The 18,349-nt window shown below is 38.7% G+C and overlaps 1 protein-coding gene across 2 annotated transcripts in view; it reads left to right on the forward strand.

The window, feature by feature from the left end:
* MAP3K7CL (MAP3K7 C-terminal like) overlaps nucleotides 1-12,926 on the forward strand; it is a 45,660-nt gene extending 32,734 nt beyond the window's left edge. For both annotated transcript variants that reach the window (XM_053936098.1, XM_053936097.1), the window contains exons 4-5: nucleotides 1,038-1,153; nucleotides 10,909-12,926. In XM_053936098.1, the coding sequence (XP_053792073.1) occupies nucleotides 1,038-1,153; nucleotides 10,909-11,089 (297 nt within the window). In that variant the 3' untranslated portion in view covers nucleotides 11,090-12,926. The remainder of the gene's footprint in view (nucleotides 1-1,037; nucleotides 1,154-10,908) is intronic.
* Nucleotides 12,927-18,349: the final 5,423 nt, after the last annotated feature.

Raw genomic sequence — 18,349 nt, forward strand, 5'->3', positions numbered from 1 at the left:
CTCTGTGCTTTGGGTTAAGTCTGAAGTCAGCTTACCCTATATCCTGAACAAAAATGTTTTTAATCTTTATCTCTGAATATGTTTAGTAAAATTTAAATTTCCAGTTTAGATTAAACAAAGGATTAAAAGATCATAATTAGGAAAAGTCTGACTACTTGTGCTTTTCTTTTCCTAATAATGTCATTAAGGGAATATTATACTACACAGAAGAGTCAAGGCAGGACAGCAAGAAATGCAAAATAATCTACTAATATTGTGAAAGGCAATTGGATGTTACTTAACTGGCCACTAAATTAACTATTTTAAGTGTTTCCGTTTACTTCAAACAGGTGGCTCAAGCATGCTATTTGGAGTTCATTTACAGTCAATATATTCATGGCTAATAACTTAAAAATACTTCCTGAAAGTGTTATAACCAAAATGTGAAGTCAAACCTGAAGCCTGAATTAAGATGCATTCTTTTTTAAGGAGCAAAAAGCACCTACATTTAACCAAAATGTATTTTCAAGACTTTTGATGAAATTTACATAAGGAGTCCTGGGACAGCTTGGTTTTATTTGCCATATTTATTACATTCAGCGTGCATTGAAAAAAGCTGATCTTGCTGCAATGATGTCAGTTTCTGGCAGTGTAAAGATGTATGTGATAGGTCTGACCAATACATCAGCTATAGCATTTACATATCACTCTAGCTGAAAAAGGGGGAGGTAAGGGAGAAATCCTTTGAAAAATCTTCAGGGATATTTTGGAAAGCTGACAAGGAGAGTTCTGAAAATTCTTACAATGTTTGAAGTTTTACATATATGTTTGACGTTTTATATATATTCTTATGCAGGGAACTGGTTTGGTTTTTTTCCTTCCTTGAAAGGCCATCACTAGGAATAGTTTGCCATATACTGCAGTTAAGGGAAAAAATTCTTTACGTATTCTCACAGGAATTTAGATAAATATTGTATCTTTCAAAATATGTGGGGGTTTAACTAATATTTCATTCAAAAAACAGTGGGGGTTTTTTCTTCTTCTTTTTTTTCTTAAAGCCTCTGCCTCCTTGTCATGACTCTAAGGAATCTATGCAGGTGTATAAACAGCACTGCAAAATAGCAGAAGAGTACCATGAGGTCAAGAAAGAAATTGCTCTGCTGGAAGAAAGAAAGTGAGTAACTTTCCCAAAGGATTTACTGTTGTATATGCTCTTTGTAAACCCCTGTTTGAAACACAAAAGTTTAACATTGTATTTTCTGACCTTCTATACATATATGCCTATATATGTATATACTTGTTTATACATATATGATAATTCTGGCCTTCCAGGATCTGGAGAAAGCCTAGAAGAAAGATGGACAGAGACTATTTATAAGGGCCTGGAGTGACAGGACAAGGGGAATGGTTTCAAACTGACACAGGGCAAGTATAGATGGGATATTGGGAAGAAATTTTTCCCTGTGAGGGTGGTGAAGCCCTGGCACAGGTGGCCCATAAAAGCTGTGTCTGTGCAATCCCTGGAAGTATTCAAGGGGCAGGTTGGATAGGGCTTGGAGCGACCTGGACTACTGGAAGGTGTCCCCTGCCTGTGGCACAGGGTTGGAACTGGATTATCTTGGGGGTCCCTTCTAACCCAAGCCATCCTATCATCCTGTGGTTTAATGCCTCTGCCTGATGGTCACAGTAGAGCATAAGATGGCCATTGCTCTAGAGGATCAACTGAGGCCACTAAGGGTTGTCACAGTTCAGCTTTGTTCAGTGGGTGTCCCTTAAAAGCTTCACTGACAGCCTCCAGGTCACTTAACAATCCAGTTCAGCTGGTGTAGGTTCCTTTTCAATTTTAGTTTTTTCAATAAACATTGCACACTTTAATGAAGAGCAAAATGGATCCTCATTTAGGCTTAGAATACTTGACAATATTACTAAACATGTTTCTGTGAGGTGCTTTGTTTTTGTGTACACTGGTTCAATATACATTGGCATTTCCAGTGTTCATAGCCAAAGTGAATAAGCTGGAGTCTTTTATTCTTGTCTATGGCCAGTACTCATAGCCCTGTCATCTTTTGCCTGACTATTAAATGGCAAAGTACACTCTGTGGCTGTCAGTCCCTTTCCATAAGAAATCTGAAAAAGAAATTCAGAGAGAGGAAAGAACATGAGTAGTGAAATCTCTGCTCAGCTGATCCTGCAGTTCAGCCAAGTTTGCATGCATGGGAATCTTCAGCTGCAGAAGCGAGAGGGAAACGGTTGAAATCCTGTAGTCTTACAGGACAGCCTAAGAACTCACTGAATCCAAACTCTGCAGGGTAAGAAAGTGAGATGTCTTTATCCGGGTTGATGGCTATAAGCACAATATAATTACTTTTTGCCTAAAGTGTCAAAGCTAGTTGAAGTTTACCACTGCAAATCCCCTTCCACTGAATGATCAGTGTGGCACTCAAATGCTGACAGACTGGAACAAAAGCTAAAACAGATGATGTCCAATGTCATGGGAAAATGCATTTTACATTTGATTCATATTTGCAGCATTTGCATTTGATTCACCATTAATTGAACTTGGCCAATCAAAAGTAGTTGGTATTTTTTAAAAAGATTAGAAGATAAGTAATTTTTTAAAATTTGCAATGATTTTTCAAATTTGCTTGTCTGATATAAGCTGCTTACATAGGTATTTAGCAATCAATTCAGTGGAAACCATATGTCTTTGTCTACTCTGAAAATCTAAGCTCAATAAAATATTAAATGATTGTTTAAGTACTTGACTTTAATTGTATAAACACCAAAGATAGCCTTCAATCATTAGGGTTTTAGAGTCTACTAATATAAATCCATTATTATTATTGTTGTTGTTGTTGTTGTTGTTGTTGGCACAACCCTGAATCAGTTATGCCAATTTATGAAGAATGCTTGGAACCCATGAAAATGAGACATTCACATATATTTTTGCACTTTCTGGGATTAAAAAAAAAATTGCTGTTTGAATGCAATTTTTTTATTTATAAGTCTATGGTTCTAGCTAAATTAGAAATGGTTTGCTTCTTGAGAACGGCAGGTACATGCACAAAATTCTTTACCTGAACTCACAAGTATCCTAATGAACCTCTGAGCCCAGAGGTCAGCCTCCCAGTGGTGCCTCCCTTGGATGAATAAAAGGGCTCCAGGCTGTCATTTTCCTTCATTCCACCAGTGGATGTCAACAGTGGAACAATGTCAGGAAGCTTCCACCACTGCTGTGTTTGCTGAACATGTTCTGGGAATTCCATGCCCCAGTAAACATATGTTATGAGTGGCTGTATAAGGCAACAAATGGAATTATATTACTGAGACCCGTATGTACTTTCTAATTAAATATTTGTAGCCTGATGTTCACATGCTGTATAGCTGTGAAATGCCTAAACGTGACAAAAATCAGGGCAGCACCTTTCACACCTCCCATGTGTCTTAATCTGAAAAAGTGATCCTACAGCACTGGGATCAAAGATGTTTAATTTCCTACAAGCTAGTGCACTGTAGTTGCTTGATTTTGAGGTTTAACAAGCTGCAAGTGCAAACTGAAGATATTTTTTGCTCCAAATTTGGATTGTTTATAACTCTTTCCTCCAGGTAGATTATCCATTTTGTAGTATTTTGGAGCAGGTCTCATGCCTTCCCCCATTGCACATCTTTCCTTTCTGGAGCAGTCTGTTTTTATTAAACCCTCCAGAAACTAACTGGGACCTCTTTACCACATGAAGTTTGGTTGAAATGGAAATTTAGATTAGAAAGTGGATTAGAAAGTTATTAGGACACATGTAACTTTATACACATGTAAGCAAACAAGCCTGAACTTGACAGCCTTGATTTTTATCTAAAACTAGATGGAAAGGGAGTATAAGTGTGGAGGCAAAGGAATAAGTGAAAAGTAAAAGAGAGTTTTGCTCTCGTCTTAACTGATTTATGTCTAAAAACATTCTCGGCACTTACAGTAAGAGAGTTAAAAGTAGTTTAGGGACTAGCATATACTGAATGAAGAGTGTATTATAATGGCTGGGGTGGCATGCATGTTTGGCATTGTGTGTGTACATATATGTATATACATATATATGTGTATAAATACAGATGTATATACTTATATATGCACCTTATTATTGTGGCCTTTCAGTACCTGAAAGGAGCCTGCAAGAAAGATGGAGAGAGACTATTTACAAGGGCATGTAGAGATAGGACAAGGCAGAATGGTTTTAAACTGATAGAGAGTAGATTTGGATTGGATATTAAGAAGAAATTCTTCCCTGTGAGGATGTTGGGGCACTGGAAATGGTTGCCCAGACAGCCCTGGCTGCCCCATCACTGGAAGTATTGAGTATTTCATTTTTAAAAGGGAAGAATGCTTTCACTTGTCTAAAAAGTCTGATGAGATGCACAAGCTTTTAGCCTCCAAACCAATTACAATCAAATGGAAAACATGGAGTTCGCAATTTTCTAAAATTTGCCCCTGCTGTGGGTGTCTTCTACATTTGAATTTCAATGTATGGAAACAGATTCCCAATTGTCTACTACACCTGCTATCTACTGTCTATTTCTCTTAAATATTATTTGGATAAAATGGACAATGATCAGGTTGCATCCCTTGTAATGGGGGCAAACAGCTTTTATAGTGTTTTTCAATGTACATTTTTACCAAAAACAATCACAAAGGCTGTTGGATGGTATCCTTGCCAGTGCTCCCAACTTCTCTCCACAGATCAATTCACCTGTGTCATTCCAATGACAAGTTTCACCTGGCACTTTCTGTACCTGTGGTGCCTGTTGATAGTACACACAGGATGCTGAAGGCTATGACTGACAGAAAAAAAGCAGAAAATGGACTGAGCAAATATTTTTTTATTTGTTGGCTAGGAGGAAGAAATAATGTTAACCTGACAAATATCTGTACATGTATTAGAGCTTTTTAGCAAAAAAAAAAAAAAACAAAACCAAAAGGAATATAGTTAATTCTAGTTTAAATAATTTTTGTTCCAACCTCCAAAGTTCAATGTAACCTTTCATACACAAAATAATATATGCAGGTATATTTTTATATTATTTTATAAGACACAGGAAGTTGTAAAGCATTATTTTAACAATACTGAAAAACACCAAATCTTTTACAACTTTTCAAAGGGTTTTAATTCTGTTTAGCTTGGTATGTAATGTGAGCATTGAGTATGGCCAAAGTAAAAAGTCAGTGAAGCGAAATGACAAGGGTTACTTTTCATCAAGGTGAGAACAAAGCTTACTTACTTGTTGTCTTTTGTGCAATATAGATGGCAAGAGAATGTACTAGGCTGGCAGGTGGAGAGATGACAAGTATTCCATAGGAAAATGGGAAATGTGAGAGAGAAAAAGAGGTTGCAGTATCAAAAAAGGGAAAATCAAAGGACAAAAGCAAATAAGAATGGGAAGTTACTCAAGAACAAAAAAAAGGAAGCAAGAATTTGAAAGAACATTGGGTAGATTTTTTTGCTAATTTAATCATAGCTTTGTTTGCTGTGTTCACTCACACTCTTCACATTTATGCCAGCAATACGTAGTACAAGGGAAAAAAACACTCTGGAATGGGAGACATGATTGAAAATAAAGAAAAGGGTGTGGAAGCAAGAACACACCACAGTTAGGGCACAGAATGTAATTTAATTTATGTTCCAGAAACACACACGTATTTCCATAACAGATGGTTACGGGTATCTAACTTTGGGTGAAATGGATTAGATGGCTGGTTATTTTAAACACTTGTTATATTGCTATTACTAGATAATGACCCTGGATTATGTAGTTAAATATTAGAGTTTCCATGGTTGCTAGCTGTATCTTATATTCTTAGCACTGGATGGTTATCTTTTCTTCCTCCTCCAGACAATTCTAATATCACTCTACAGAAAATATCATTTGATCACCACCTGATTTAGGATCACTCATTTTCTTGGCCATGGATATGATTTCTTTTCCTTCTTTTACACGTTAGAGTAGACACAGAATCACAAAATTGTTAAGATTGGAAAAGACCTCTAGGATTATTGAGTCCAACCACCAACCCAGCCCCCCCTCCCTCTTCACCATTAAACTGTGTCCTCCACTGCCACCTCCACACATGCTTTTTAACTACTCCAGGGATGGTGACTCAACCACTTCCCTGGGCAGCCCATTCCAGTGCCCATTCCAGTGCTTGACAAACCTTTAAATCGAAAAGTTTTTCCTGATATCTAATCTGAACTTCCCCTAGCACAACTTTAGGCCATTTCCTCTCTCCCTGTCCCTTGTTCCTTGGGAGCAGAGCCCAACCTCCACCTGGCTGCACCCTCCTGTCAGGGAGTTGTGGAGAGTGAAAAGGTCCCTCCTGAGCTTCCTTTTCTCCATGCTGAGCCCCCCCAGCTTCTTCAGCTGCTCCTGATGCTCCAGACCTTTCCCCAGCTCTGTTCCCATCTCTGTACACACTCCAGTGCCTCTCTGGTGGTGAGAGGACCAGAAATAGACTCAGGACTCGAGGTCTGGCCTCAGCAGTACCCAGCACAGTGGAACAGTCACTGCCCTGGTCCTGCTGGACACACTATTGATGATAAAATCCAGAATCCCTGTGGCCCTCTTGACAAATGACAGGCAGTGGAGATGACTGCTTAATTTTGTGGGAGCCTTTCATACGTTTTAGCTTGCTCTCATGACCATAGGACTGTTTCTGTGCTTTTTAATCCAGTGGATATCTCCAGGTACACTGTTTCTTGAGTGTCTTTCCCAACACAGTGAAGACAAGCAGTTTTCAAACTTCTAGGTACTTCAGAAAAGGATTGGTGTAAACCTTAAAGGCAACATTTTAGCTCTATTATTTTCCCATTCTAGACCTGCTTTTTCATCATCTCACGTGTATGCCAAATATATGTTACTTGCCAAATACTAGAAATTAAATTACAGCTTTTCTAATACAAAGAGAGACCTCCTCTTCTAGAGGAAGTGTCCTTGCCTTTGGAAGGTCCTTTCCAATTCAAACTATTATGTCATTCTATGGCCTTTTATGTGTTGGCATCTGAGACACATTTTCATTTACATTAGAGCAGACTTTAATGGTGTTGTTTTTAAATTAATTAGACTATTAATTCATCTACTATTAAGTAGACTTATGCAAGGACAATCTCCTCAAGACAGCAGTTACCTTGCAGGGTCTCATAATTTCCCCTGATAGGAAAGGCATGCCAAATGTGGGAAGAGAAAATGACCTTACGGCTACCAGTACACACCAGTTATTGGAGAAGATACTGTACTGCCACAGATGCATGATCCTGAATACCTTGTACACAGTGGGGAAAAGGCAAATCTGAGTGTTTGTGTTCTGGAAACTGTTTTCTTTGTGTCAAGTTCATCTCTAAATACACTTATCTCCAGACAGGTTTATCTGCTTAGTCTGTCACTCTTCTTTGTATTTATTCCTTGTTAATAAATACAGTGAGAGTGTTAATAAATACAGAATAGATTGTTGAGGAGCTCTGTTCTCTGTATGTTTAGTCATTAAGACCAGAACAAGATAAATAATTTCCCTAAGACAATGCTATGTTTTTCTCCTGCTTGTGGTTTATGTTGCAAATCACTAATGTTGCCTCCCAAACCCCTCTCCAAAAAAGAACACTTCAAGTACACATTACAGATTGTCTCAAAGCTTTGAGTACCTCAGCACTTGTTTGGAAACTACCTTATCAATACTGTTAATATTTAAACTTGGGGTAACCATTAACAGAAAACACAGATTACACAGTGCTACTTCTATTTATTAAGCATCCACAACAAAGTCTAGATGGTGCAAGAGCTTAGCATGGTGTTCTTTAACCTCTAAAAGCTAAGTTCAAATCTTAGATTAGATCAGATGTAAATGTTAGTTACTGTCCTCATCCTTTGGTGAGCTTCATAAACTACACCATTCATAACATTTAGCAATTTCCTGGTACTCTAATTTTAGATCTGTGGCAGGCTGACAGTATTAGCCTGAAAAATCACCCTATCCCATAAACAGGTGTTGATCCTGATGGGAAAGGACTAAGTGGGTTCTGCTGACTCAGAAGCGGGCAATTTTACTACCTCAGTGCAAGGAAACTGCTTTCTGTGAGGGAGGTCCAAGAGTGTGGAGTACAGCAATGAGTATATTTTGATTTTAATTCATTTATCATTTGTTTGATAGCAAATCTAAATCCTGGGGAGGGGGGAGGGAAGTTATCTGTGCTGCTTGAATATTACTGGTGAGCGGCATGAAAGCCATGCCTGCACAGAATGTCATCAAATCAGAGCTGACCTTCATTACTAGAGCTGTCTGAGTTTGCACCTTGTCTGTCTGTGCCTCTCCTGGCTCAAGTCCGGGATAGTCAGTACCATTCCTTTTCAAATACTGAAAGTTCCCACAGAAAAGGTTTACCTGCTTTTAAGATGCTGATTACCTAATAGTGTGTCCACTGCATCTCCCTTTCAAAAAGCTCATGAATGTAAGAAAAGTAAGGAAGAATGATTCTGAATTCATTTGTTTGGACACTTCTGATTTAACAGTCTGTAATTTGAAAGAGCTTAATTTAGCCCTTCAGTCCAACATTACGCCACAGAATAATTGCAAGGAAATACTGCATATGTTCTCATTTGGTCTTCAAAGATAAAAGTCTTCCAGAGGAAGTCCAGGGAAACTGGGGAAACAAAAACAAACAAACAAAGAAAAAACCCCCAAGCATCTGGAGCTGTAAAACCTCATTGTCCCTGAATGTATTTCTCACGTGAAATCACTCCTCCATGGCTTCAGGCTCATGAATAGGAGCTGTCTAGTAAGATTGTCTTGACTTCTGTGAAAACTGGTTATCTAGAGCAGCCCAGACACAGAGAAATGAACCTGTTAGTGGCTTACTGTGTTTAAAACTTGTACAGCTATATTGTGTTAAATGTAAACACAATTCTACTGGGTAAAAATGCTCTTTTGATGTTTCCTCTCAAAGGCCTGATTGAATGCACCTGTCACCTGGTGAAAGGAAAAAGAAGAGGCTTTGCTGCAGCATAGCTGCTCTGCCTTACCTCAGTAGTATAAAACAAAGCTGTCTTATAGGAGGATGCCTGTATGCTGCCTCTTTGGCTGATTTAAAAATTCTGTAACAGCAGCTAACTCTTCTCCTTTTTTTTCTTTTTTTCTTTTTTTTTTTTTTTAATCTATGAGAAGCACAGCTGGTAGATATGGCAGTACCATGGGTCTGCTCTAATTTGTGACTCCTTGAACTGCAGTAACCGTGACTGTAAACAGTCAACTAAACCATGGACAAACTCTGCTATCACTGAAAGCTGCAGTAAAGACGGAGGAAGGTTAACTTGAACCTAAATGAAGGCCACACAGAAGTGTTTTTCAAAAGCCAGATTTACAGTTTTGCTGCTCTATGAGGTAGCTTTTCCAGCTACGAGTAACATAAGTGATCAGCAAACACAGAAATGTTATCTTTTTGTGAATATCTGGCCTGTGGGAATAGAATTGCTGATCCGTAGGAATTTCCTGTCTGAAAGCACTGGTCTAGCCTGACAAGTGGGCTCCTTTAAGGACTGCAGCGAAATCTATCCACTATGAAGGCATTAGCAACTTCCCACTGATGATCTACAAGCACTGTTTTGACATTACTGAGAAATAAAGTCACAGGGCTATGAACAGTTAAAAGATTAACTAATCTCTGAGATAGAATGATCAAAAGAACATTTTAGAAGAGATTTCCTGTAATGGATGAATATTTGACTTAAAGGGAAAAGGAAACCCAGAGGCCAGGCTAGCCTGGTGGGTGACTAAGAGGAGAGCAATTAGATACTCTATGAGTTACTCATGCCTTCAGTGTGTTTTAAGACCTCTTTTATCTTAACTTGTGCTGAGGTAATTTCAGTTTATACTATACAGGAAACTCCAGCTCCTGGCCAGCTCTGAGAATATAGGGCACTGTGTGACTCCATCCAGAAGTAGTCACAGCTTAAATCCTCTTGTGTCTGTACTTAAAAGGACCAGGAGGGGTCAGGTTTGCAGCTCTTTTTCAGCAATAGGGCTAAGATCAGAGTCTAAACACGTTATAGAAACACTATATGTAGCTCAGATTCAGCGCCTACTAGTTACTGGATTTGTTTGTAGTAGAGAAAAGGAAACCAGCCACACTTCACAGAACTAAATCTAACCAACCAAACAAAAACACCTCACTCTCTTTCAATGATACCTGGTATCGAGAGAAAAATTAATTGTTATTCTTCTGGCAAAGTATTCACAAGTCATCTCTAGGAACTTGATTCTCCACAGTGAACTGTGTGCTCAACTCTTACTGAAGTTAGAGATCACAGAATCATACAATCAATAGAATAGTTTTGATTGGAAGGGACCTTAAAACTCATCCAGTTCCAATCCCCTGCCACAGGCAGGGACACCTTCCACTAGACCAGGTTGCTCCAAGCCCCATCCAACCTGGCCTTGAACGCTTCCAGGCATGGGGCAGCTGCAGGTTTTCTGGGCAACCTGTGCCAGGGCCTTGCCACCCTCACAGGGAAGAATTTCTTCCCAATATCCCATTTCCTGCTCTCTTTCAGTTTAAAGCCATTCCCTTGCTTTGTCACCTGTGTCAAGAGTCCCTCTCCAGCTCTCTTGGATCCCCTTTTGGTACTAGAAGGGGCTCTAAGGTCTCCCCAAAGCCTTCTCTTCTGCTGAACAGACACATGAACACAGCATTTTTCAGGCTTGGTCTGAGATTTTGGAACCTTAGTCTTTTAAAGGGAAGAAACATGACTCTAAAAAATTAATTTTCTAGGTCCTTGTTTCACACAAGTTCAAGTAATAAAAAGTAAGTTAACAACACACAGCCCACCTTTGACCTAACACAGGACAACAAATTTTTGCCTACTGCCATTTTTAATATTTGGGGTTTTTTTCATAATCATCAGAAAGGAGCTGATTGCCAGACTGGAACAAGTGGAAAAAGAAAGCATGGATGCTGCTCGGCTGGCTAAGGAGTATGCAGAACTGACAGAGGAGAACCGAACACTGAAGCTGGCCCAGACGCAGTGTGTGGAGCAACTGGAAAAGCTCAGGATACAGTACCAAAAAAGACAGGGCTCCTCATAACTCCCAACTAGCTCGTGTGAGGCAGTTCTTACAGGAATGGTCCTGTGCTGGAAAGAGATTTTAAAATAAAGATCTGTTTAATATGTTACAACACTTTACTACAGATACAGAGTATGTAGAAGTCTGAATTTTATTTAATGCTTGCCACCCAGTAGCTTAATATAATGGATATTTCATCCATTATATAATGGATGTTTTATTTCAAGTAATGTAATTGAAGTTAATCTATCCCCATTATATGTTCTAGTGGATCAGGTTTCGTTTCTAAACATATTTCTTCCAATTTAAGAAGATATGGAAACTCTAGAAAATTATATAAATAGTCTCTGTGTTAGAAATTTGGATCATAATAAGGACTGGGACAATGTTAATATATGGAATAGATGTATGTTAATTTTAGTTTGGTAAATTCTTTTAAAATTATTTTCATCATGCGTAAAGTGTTTGGAAGTTATCTTGAAGCAGATGTCCTCACTAGTAAAAAACTATACTTCATGTCAACTTCACACTGTTATATAAAATCTGAAAAGCTGCACAAAATCTTTTTTTTTGTCAAAAAACAAAATCATTTTTTATCAAACAAGTGCACTGCCAGTGACAATTTGCAAGTTATAAAATTAAATGGAAACAGATGAGATCAAACTTCCCTTCCTTAAGTGTAAAGATTACTTGAGTGTCTTTTTATTGTACTTTTTGGCATGCAAGAAATGAAAAATTAATATAAGAATCATAGTTTCATCATAGTTCCAACTGAGACTATGTCAGTAAAATTATTGTGAGGATCTTTTGTTCTTATTTTCTGGTCTATTTTGAAACATAAGTGGCTGTAAGTAGGGGTGGTAGTTCTGTGATACACAAATAACTGGGAAGTAAAATGTCAGTTTTACTTGCTCTATTTTTCCCTGTATTTTCTTAGATCAACTTAAAAATCTTTGTTATACTTCCATTTCTATTCATAGCAGTTTTTTTTCATTAAAAGTGGATGTAGAAAAGCCCTTTTATGTTCTGAATGTTCTCAAATCATCTTGTATTTTAAACTCGGCTTGTCAGATGCAGCTTGTTACATCTTCATGAGCACACAACCTAATGTGTTCTTAGTATTGAAATGTGTCTTAGTAATTGAAAACGAATGAACTTAAATGAACTTAAGTAAATGAACTTAAGATTTGCACAGGACTTTAGCTTTGATTATTATCATTAATTTATAATGAAAATGGAATTTCATGTTAATCAGAACAATTCCTGGCAGCAAAGGGGACAAAAAATTAATTATAAGCTGCCTGTAATTTATCTGTGCTAACTGCCTACAGTATTCCCTGCAGCACAGGTGGGAAAACTGGCTCTGTGTTACTCCAAGCACTGGCACTGCAGCAGCAGAGCATGAAGAGGTAGCAGGAGAGGACAATCTTGTTTCCACTTCTCCTCGTGAGCCACCAGGGCAATGTCAGCATCCAAACTTGGCACTGCTTCCTGCTGTACCTGGGAAATCACCACTCCTGAGGCATGTGCTTCCTGCTGGAATGCTCCCCAAGCAGTGTAACACTGTATTTATTCCTCTTTCCTTATTATCTGAGGATCCAATTTTCACTGTACTTTGTGGAAGTTGAAGAAAAGAAAACATAGTTAATAAAAAACACTTGGAATATTGGGCCTGGAAGTGCTGGAAAAGTCTTGTCTGAGTTTTGTACTGTTGGGAAACATAACTTGAAGATAAATTAGAGCTTTGCTTTGAGCACAGAATGCCACAGAAGCTAGAATGTCCTTTTTTTTTCTGTGTTTATGTGTTTTGAATAAGAGAATTCTCATTTTAAAATAGTTTGTCATTTTACTCAAAGGTTTTTCCATCTAGCCTTGAAAACATCATCCAGTGGGATGATTTCAGTGAATTCAATGAAAACTATATAAAGTACATAAAATTAGTTTATTGACAGACTGGCTTTGAATGCAAATGGATCAGACAGCAGACCTTTACTTACAAATAACTGTGTTCACCTTGAAATTTTCTATTTAAGTGCAGTCACTATGCTTTAGATATCAAAAAAAACTACAGACCATATGCTGGGAGAAAAGCCTGAGGGAGAGCCATGGTCAGGTGGAGAAGGAAAGCTGGGCCTCATTTGTGGCAATAGTCTGGGAGTATGTTTATCCTAACCTGTAGGCACTGACCAGTATAGAAGAATTCAAGAAGTATTTTACAGATGTGCAGATGCCAAATTTTTGATGTGGTCCAGCCTACAAGCCTGGATAAATATGAAATTCTTAAACCATCCCAAACTAATTTAAGTCAAATATTTATATTCAACTTGGACTGTAACTGTGTGCAATCAAATTTTCCTCCTGCTTTTAGCTATGGTGAAAGTAAAAATAATAGCGTTGTATTAACATATTTGCCTGCATGCATGCTCATGTGCCTGAGAGCAGGAACTCAGAGAAATTGTATCGCAATACAAATGAGTAAAACTGATACAGAAGTACCAAGGATGAAAAAGTGTGTGTTGAAAATTATTTTTAAAAATAAATATATTTGGGGAAGCGGGATTCAAAGGCAAGAAGGTAGGGAAATGGAATTTTCCAAAAATATTCATAGGCAAGTTAAGTTAAAATGCAGCATAGTCAACATAACGCAGAAAATCATCCAGGTGTTGAAAAGAGTAAAGGAAGCTGAAACAACCTTCTGAGAGGTAACTGCTGTATCTATCATCCATCTCTTGATTTCTTTATCAAGAGCATAATAGTGGAAAATTATTTTCACATTCAGTGAGTCTCCAATTTTGACATGCTGAGTTTTTCTCTAGATACAGTGGAGCTCTGCTAACTAAATAGCTGAAATTAGGCTTTTTAATAAAGTATTTATCATACTGATCCTGTATTTTCCACATAGACAATATGGTTTGTGTTCTGGTTGAAGTGGTCTGCATGTTAGGTCCTGTTGTAGCTATCACACTATAAAAACACTATAAAAACAAACAAGTTTTATACAATTATTTCAAAGATGGTTTTAGAAGTTCAAAATCTTAGAAGCCAGTTTTTGAAATCAAGTACCAATGAAAGGTTCAATTTTATAACGTAACTACAACCTGTGACAACTGCAGTTGTATTGCAGACAAAGTGTATTTCTTGCTGTTATCCAGGTTATTCAGGTTAGCAAAAGTAAGCATGCCACCACCATGGTAAATGCATTTGCTTCAAACCACTTAAGGCATAGTGAAGTACATCAGTTTAAAATTAAAACAAGACCTGTGCTTTCCATTTTCTATCATTGCTAAATAACTTCCTTCCATCATAAAGAATGCTGAACAAATTCAGTATAAGGCTTCCAGTTAGCAAGGATATGACTCATGCAGTCTCGAAACAGCCAGAGCCAAGGGTGACTTGACACTTGGAAAGTCTGGAAGACGAGGAGCTGTGAGTTTGAGTTCGGTGCTTTTTTAAAAAAAAAAGTTCCCCTTTTCAGGATTACCTCTATTCTGTCTGGTTTTGTGAATTAATGATCTTTGGAAGTGTGTGACCTTCCACCAGAGGCTTCCATAGTCTAGGCCTTTGTAAAGATTACACATTGTTACCAGTGGGGACAGGTGGGAGAGAGGGGTGTTCTCAGCCTTCCTTTGGGTTGTGTGGTTGGGGAGCTCTGTCACGTGACCCTTTCTGCTTCATTTCCAGTCACAGGACATCTTGCAGAAATGAGCTAGTCACAGTAATAATCACAAAGACACTTGGTGGTTTTCCCTATCTAAAAATCTTTTCTTGATCTAGACACAAAGTGGAAGTGTCTAAAGGAACAGGGGAGACTTGTCTGGAAGAGTCTTGCCTCTCTTTCTATGGGGGGTACAAGATGTGCAATGGTGGAAGAATAGGGCTGTAGGGAAAGGAAGTTTGGTCCAGGCAGTGATGTAACAGGAAGAGCACTGGCCCTGTCCAGCAGGATTGTGAGGAGACTTGACAAAACCTGGGTGCTGCCATGACTTTTGTCTCCCATCTTCATACTTCCACAGTCATAACTGCATAACATGCACCCACAGCTCTGAGGGTCTTCTCCCTCCTGGTGGAATGTCATGGCATGCAGATGCGTGGATGATATGGTGATACATATCCCTGGAAAACTCACAATGAAACTATTAACTGTCTTCAGGCCTGGAAGGTGTGCAACAATGAAAGACTAAGACTGAACAAGTACCAAAAAGCTGGGCCCTGTGTAGTTCATCTTGATGTACTTCTGTTGGACGAGACCAGACACCAACTGCATGACTGCACCACGGTGCACATTATGGAGGAAGGGAAGGTAGCAAAGCAGAGTGGGAGGGGCAGCCTCCATCTCACCATTTCCTTCACTGAGTCGCTTGGTTTTGAAATGTTAAACTGGGAGGTATCAAGGTGGTCTTTCAGGTGCACACCAAAACTGTGAGGCTGACACTTTAAATTCAAAATAGATTATTTTATAAGAATGAAAAATCTACCTTGCTTGGGACAGTGCCAGTCACCTCTAGGTTCTTCAGTGCTCCTAACAAGTAATGTTATGTGTTACTCATACCCATATGAATGAAAGACAACAACCATTCACAAATCACTGTTATGCTCAACCCAGGCTTCCTCCACTGCATGGTTTATTCTGTAGAAAGCACAAGGTTTAGCACATGAGTCACTCTGCTTTTCTACACACCAATTATCAGTTCCCCCTTCTAAACCCCAGTTCCTTTAATCCCCCGACCACAATCCATCCCCATTGAGTAAGCAGTGTCAGCCTAGAGCTCAGATCCAGTTGTCTGACAACCTTATGACATGGTCTGATGATCACCATGTGCTCAAGGTGGTTTCCAAATGCTACGTATGATATTTTGCTGTTTGGTGCTGGTATATGGCAGCAAGGAATTCTTCCCAGGCTTTAGGTGTCTGCTGTGAGACATGCTTGGTTTCCTTGAACTGGTTAGAAAATATGAGAGTAGGTGGTCTGTAGATTTAGTTATTTGTCTGAAACTTATACTAAATTTTAATACAGGAATTAGGGAAATGAAATGAGGATGTGTGTGCTGATGTAAGAAATGTGCAGCCAGATGCCACTGTGCTTTGAGTGCTTAGAATGAGTTAAGTGATATGAGAACTTTAAGTGATGAAAAGGAAGTAGGTACAGCTAGCAAGAGGAACTGGTGAGTGAGCTGTTGCCTTAACTGCTTGCTTTCTGGCTGCTTATGGCTTGTGTCGATAGAATGTATGGGCTGTTGTCCTTAGCTCAGCATTAAGAAGCTTTTGGTTGGATGTATCCCAACACTTTTCCAAGCCTAGTTTACACTAAAATTTTATACTGGAATATTTACTTTGTTAAGGTAGTGTTTTTGTCAACTCTGTCTTGAATTAACAGAGTTATGATGTGATACAGATGTCACAGCATTGCAGATGGTTCTTCATGGACTCATAGAAGATCTTGAGTTGGGAGGGTCCCATAAGGGTCATTGAGCCCAATTCTATGCCAATTACTGTTATTTGCATTAAAGATAAATAAAACCTTGATAAATAGCCTATGTACAGTAAAAACTGCACTGAAGCCAGAGCACTTCAGTACTAAAATAACTGCAGCCCCACTAATGGTCTTTTGCTGCTTTCACTGCACAAGTAGAGTTTGGTACTTTTATGAACTAGATCCCCAGTTTCCCACATGAAGGAATAGCAGCAGTGTGATGTTCTGTGATTGAAAAACTTTTACCTCTGTCTTGTAACTTTCTTAGAAGTGTATGACAAACATCCGAGCACAACCCAGCCTTGTGACCACAGACTTCTCCACAGCCAGTTCATCACAGTGCTCTCCCCAGCCTGGATCTTTGACTCCCACATTCCTCTGCTGTGTTTGGACAGCTGAAATAAGTCAACCACTCTGAACTTTTTTAAGCAGTCAGAAGCAAATGCATTATTTAACATTACCTGCTAAGAAACTTGACTGTCTTGTGGTCAGACCCTTTTGTATTCCTGGTCTGCAAGTACATCAGTATATATGTTTACTGATTAAATGTCAGCACAAAAAAATACCTGTGTTAATATTCATGGAAGACAGAGGCACATTCAGACATACTTCTGTGAATGCTGTTTGAAATAATAGACTTACTCAAGGTGTTCCCTCCATGGCTGTGAATATAAAAGCCAGCTATTCACATATGAAGAAGTACTTTCTGATGAAATTATCTGTGCCAAGAATGTGAACACTTATTTTTGACATAATTTCAAAAACGGAGTATTCTTTCAAGCAAAAAACCCCAAACTGCCCACATTACAGTTTCCAGCTAATATAAATTACATCCAGCTATGCACAATTGCTAAAATTGTGCTTAAATCTATTTATAACCCTTCAAATAGCTCTCACTAATTTACGTTGGTGGAACAGGCCCTTACATTTGACTGAGTGGGTAATGGGACATTATTATTACAAAGCAGAGATACCTAAAAAATGTACAATTATGTTTGTCCAAGTGGAGTTTTATTTGTTTATAGCAAATGATTTTTTTATATAACTAGGTAAAGATCCATGTACAAATTTGTCATCTGATCACATCTGAAACTACCCAAAGAGTGATATCCCATATTTTTAAGGTACTAGAGATACTTCAATGGAGGTGTAGTTTTCAACACCTAACACTGAACAGCGCCTAACAGGAGCACCCAAGTTACCTGAGTTCTGGCATCCTTCAAAAGCTAAGAGAGCTCATAATTAAAAATTATTACTGTAACTGAAAGAGGGTAGGTTTACATTAGATATTCAGAAAAAAGTCTTCCTTGTGAGGGTGGTTGAGGCCCTAGCACAGGTTGCCCAGAGAAGCTGTGGCTGCCCCATCCCTGGAATTGTTCAAGGCCAGGTTGGATGGGCCTTGGAGCATCCTGGTCTAGCAGAAGGTGTCCCTGCCCATGGCAAGGGGGTGGAACTGGATGATCTTTAAGGTCCCTTCCTGTTGCTGTTGAGGCAGGACGGGAACAGAAGGACTCCAAGTTAGAAGGCAAGGAATGAAACTGATTTATTTCAAATGCACCACTTTATATATAGAGAACATCATGCAGACTAATTTCATTGGTCTTAAAGTAAAAACATCTCACACCATTGGTGTGCTCTGAATGACGCATGATGGCAAGACATATCTTTAAACAATGTGAATAACAAGAGAGAAATAGATAATTATTTGCATTCCTTCCCAACTGTTTCTCAGGCTCTCTCCTGGTTAGAAAACCCTCTCTCTTTCTCTCTGACTGAACTGAGAATACCCATACCTTCCAACCCAAACCATT

Source organism: Vidua chalybeata, chromosome 2 (assembly GCF_026979565.1).
Source record: "Vidua chalybeata isolate OUT-0048 chromosome 2, bVidCha1 merged haplotype, whole genome shotgun sequence".
Taxonomy (NCBI): domain Eukaryota; kingdom Metazoa; phylum Chordata; class Aves; order Passeriformes; family Viduidae; genus Vidua; species Vidua chalybeata.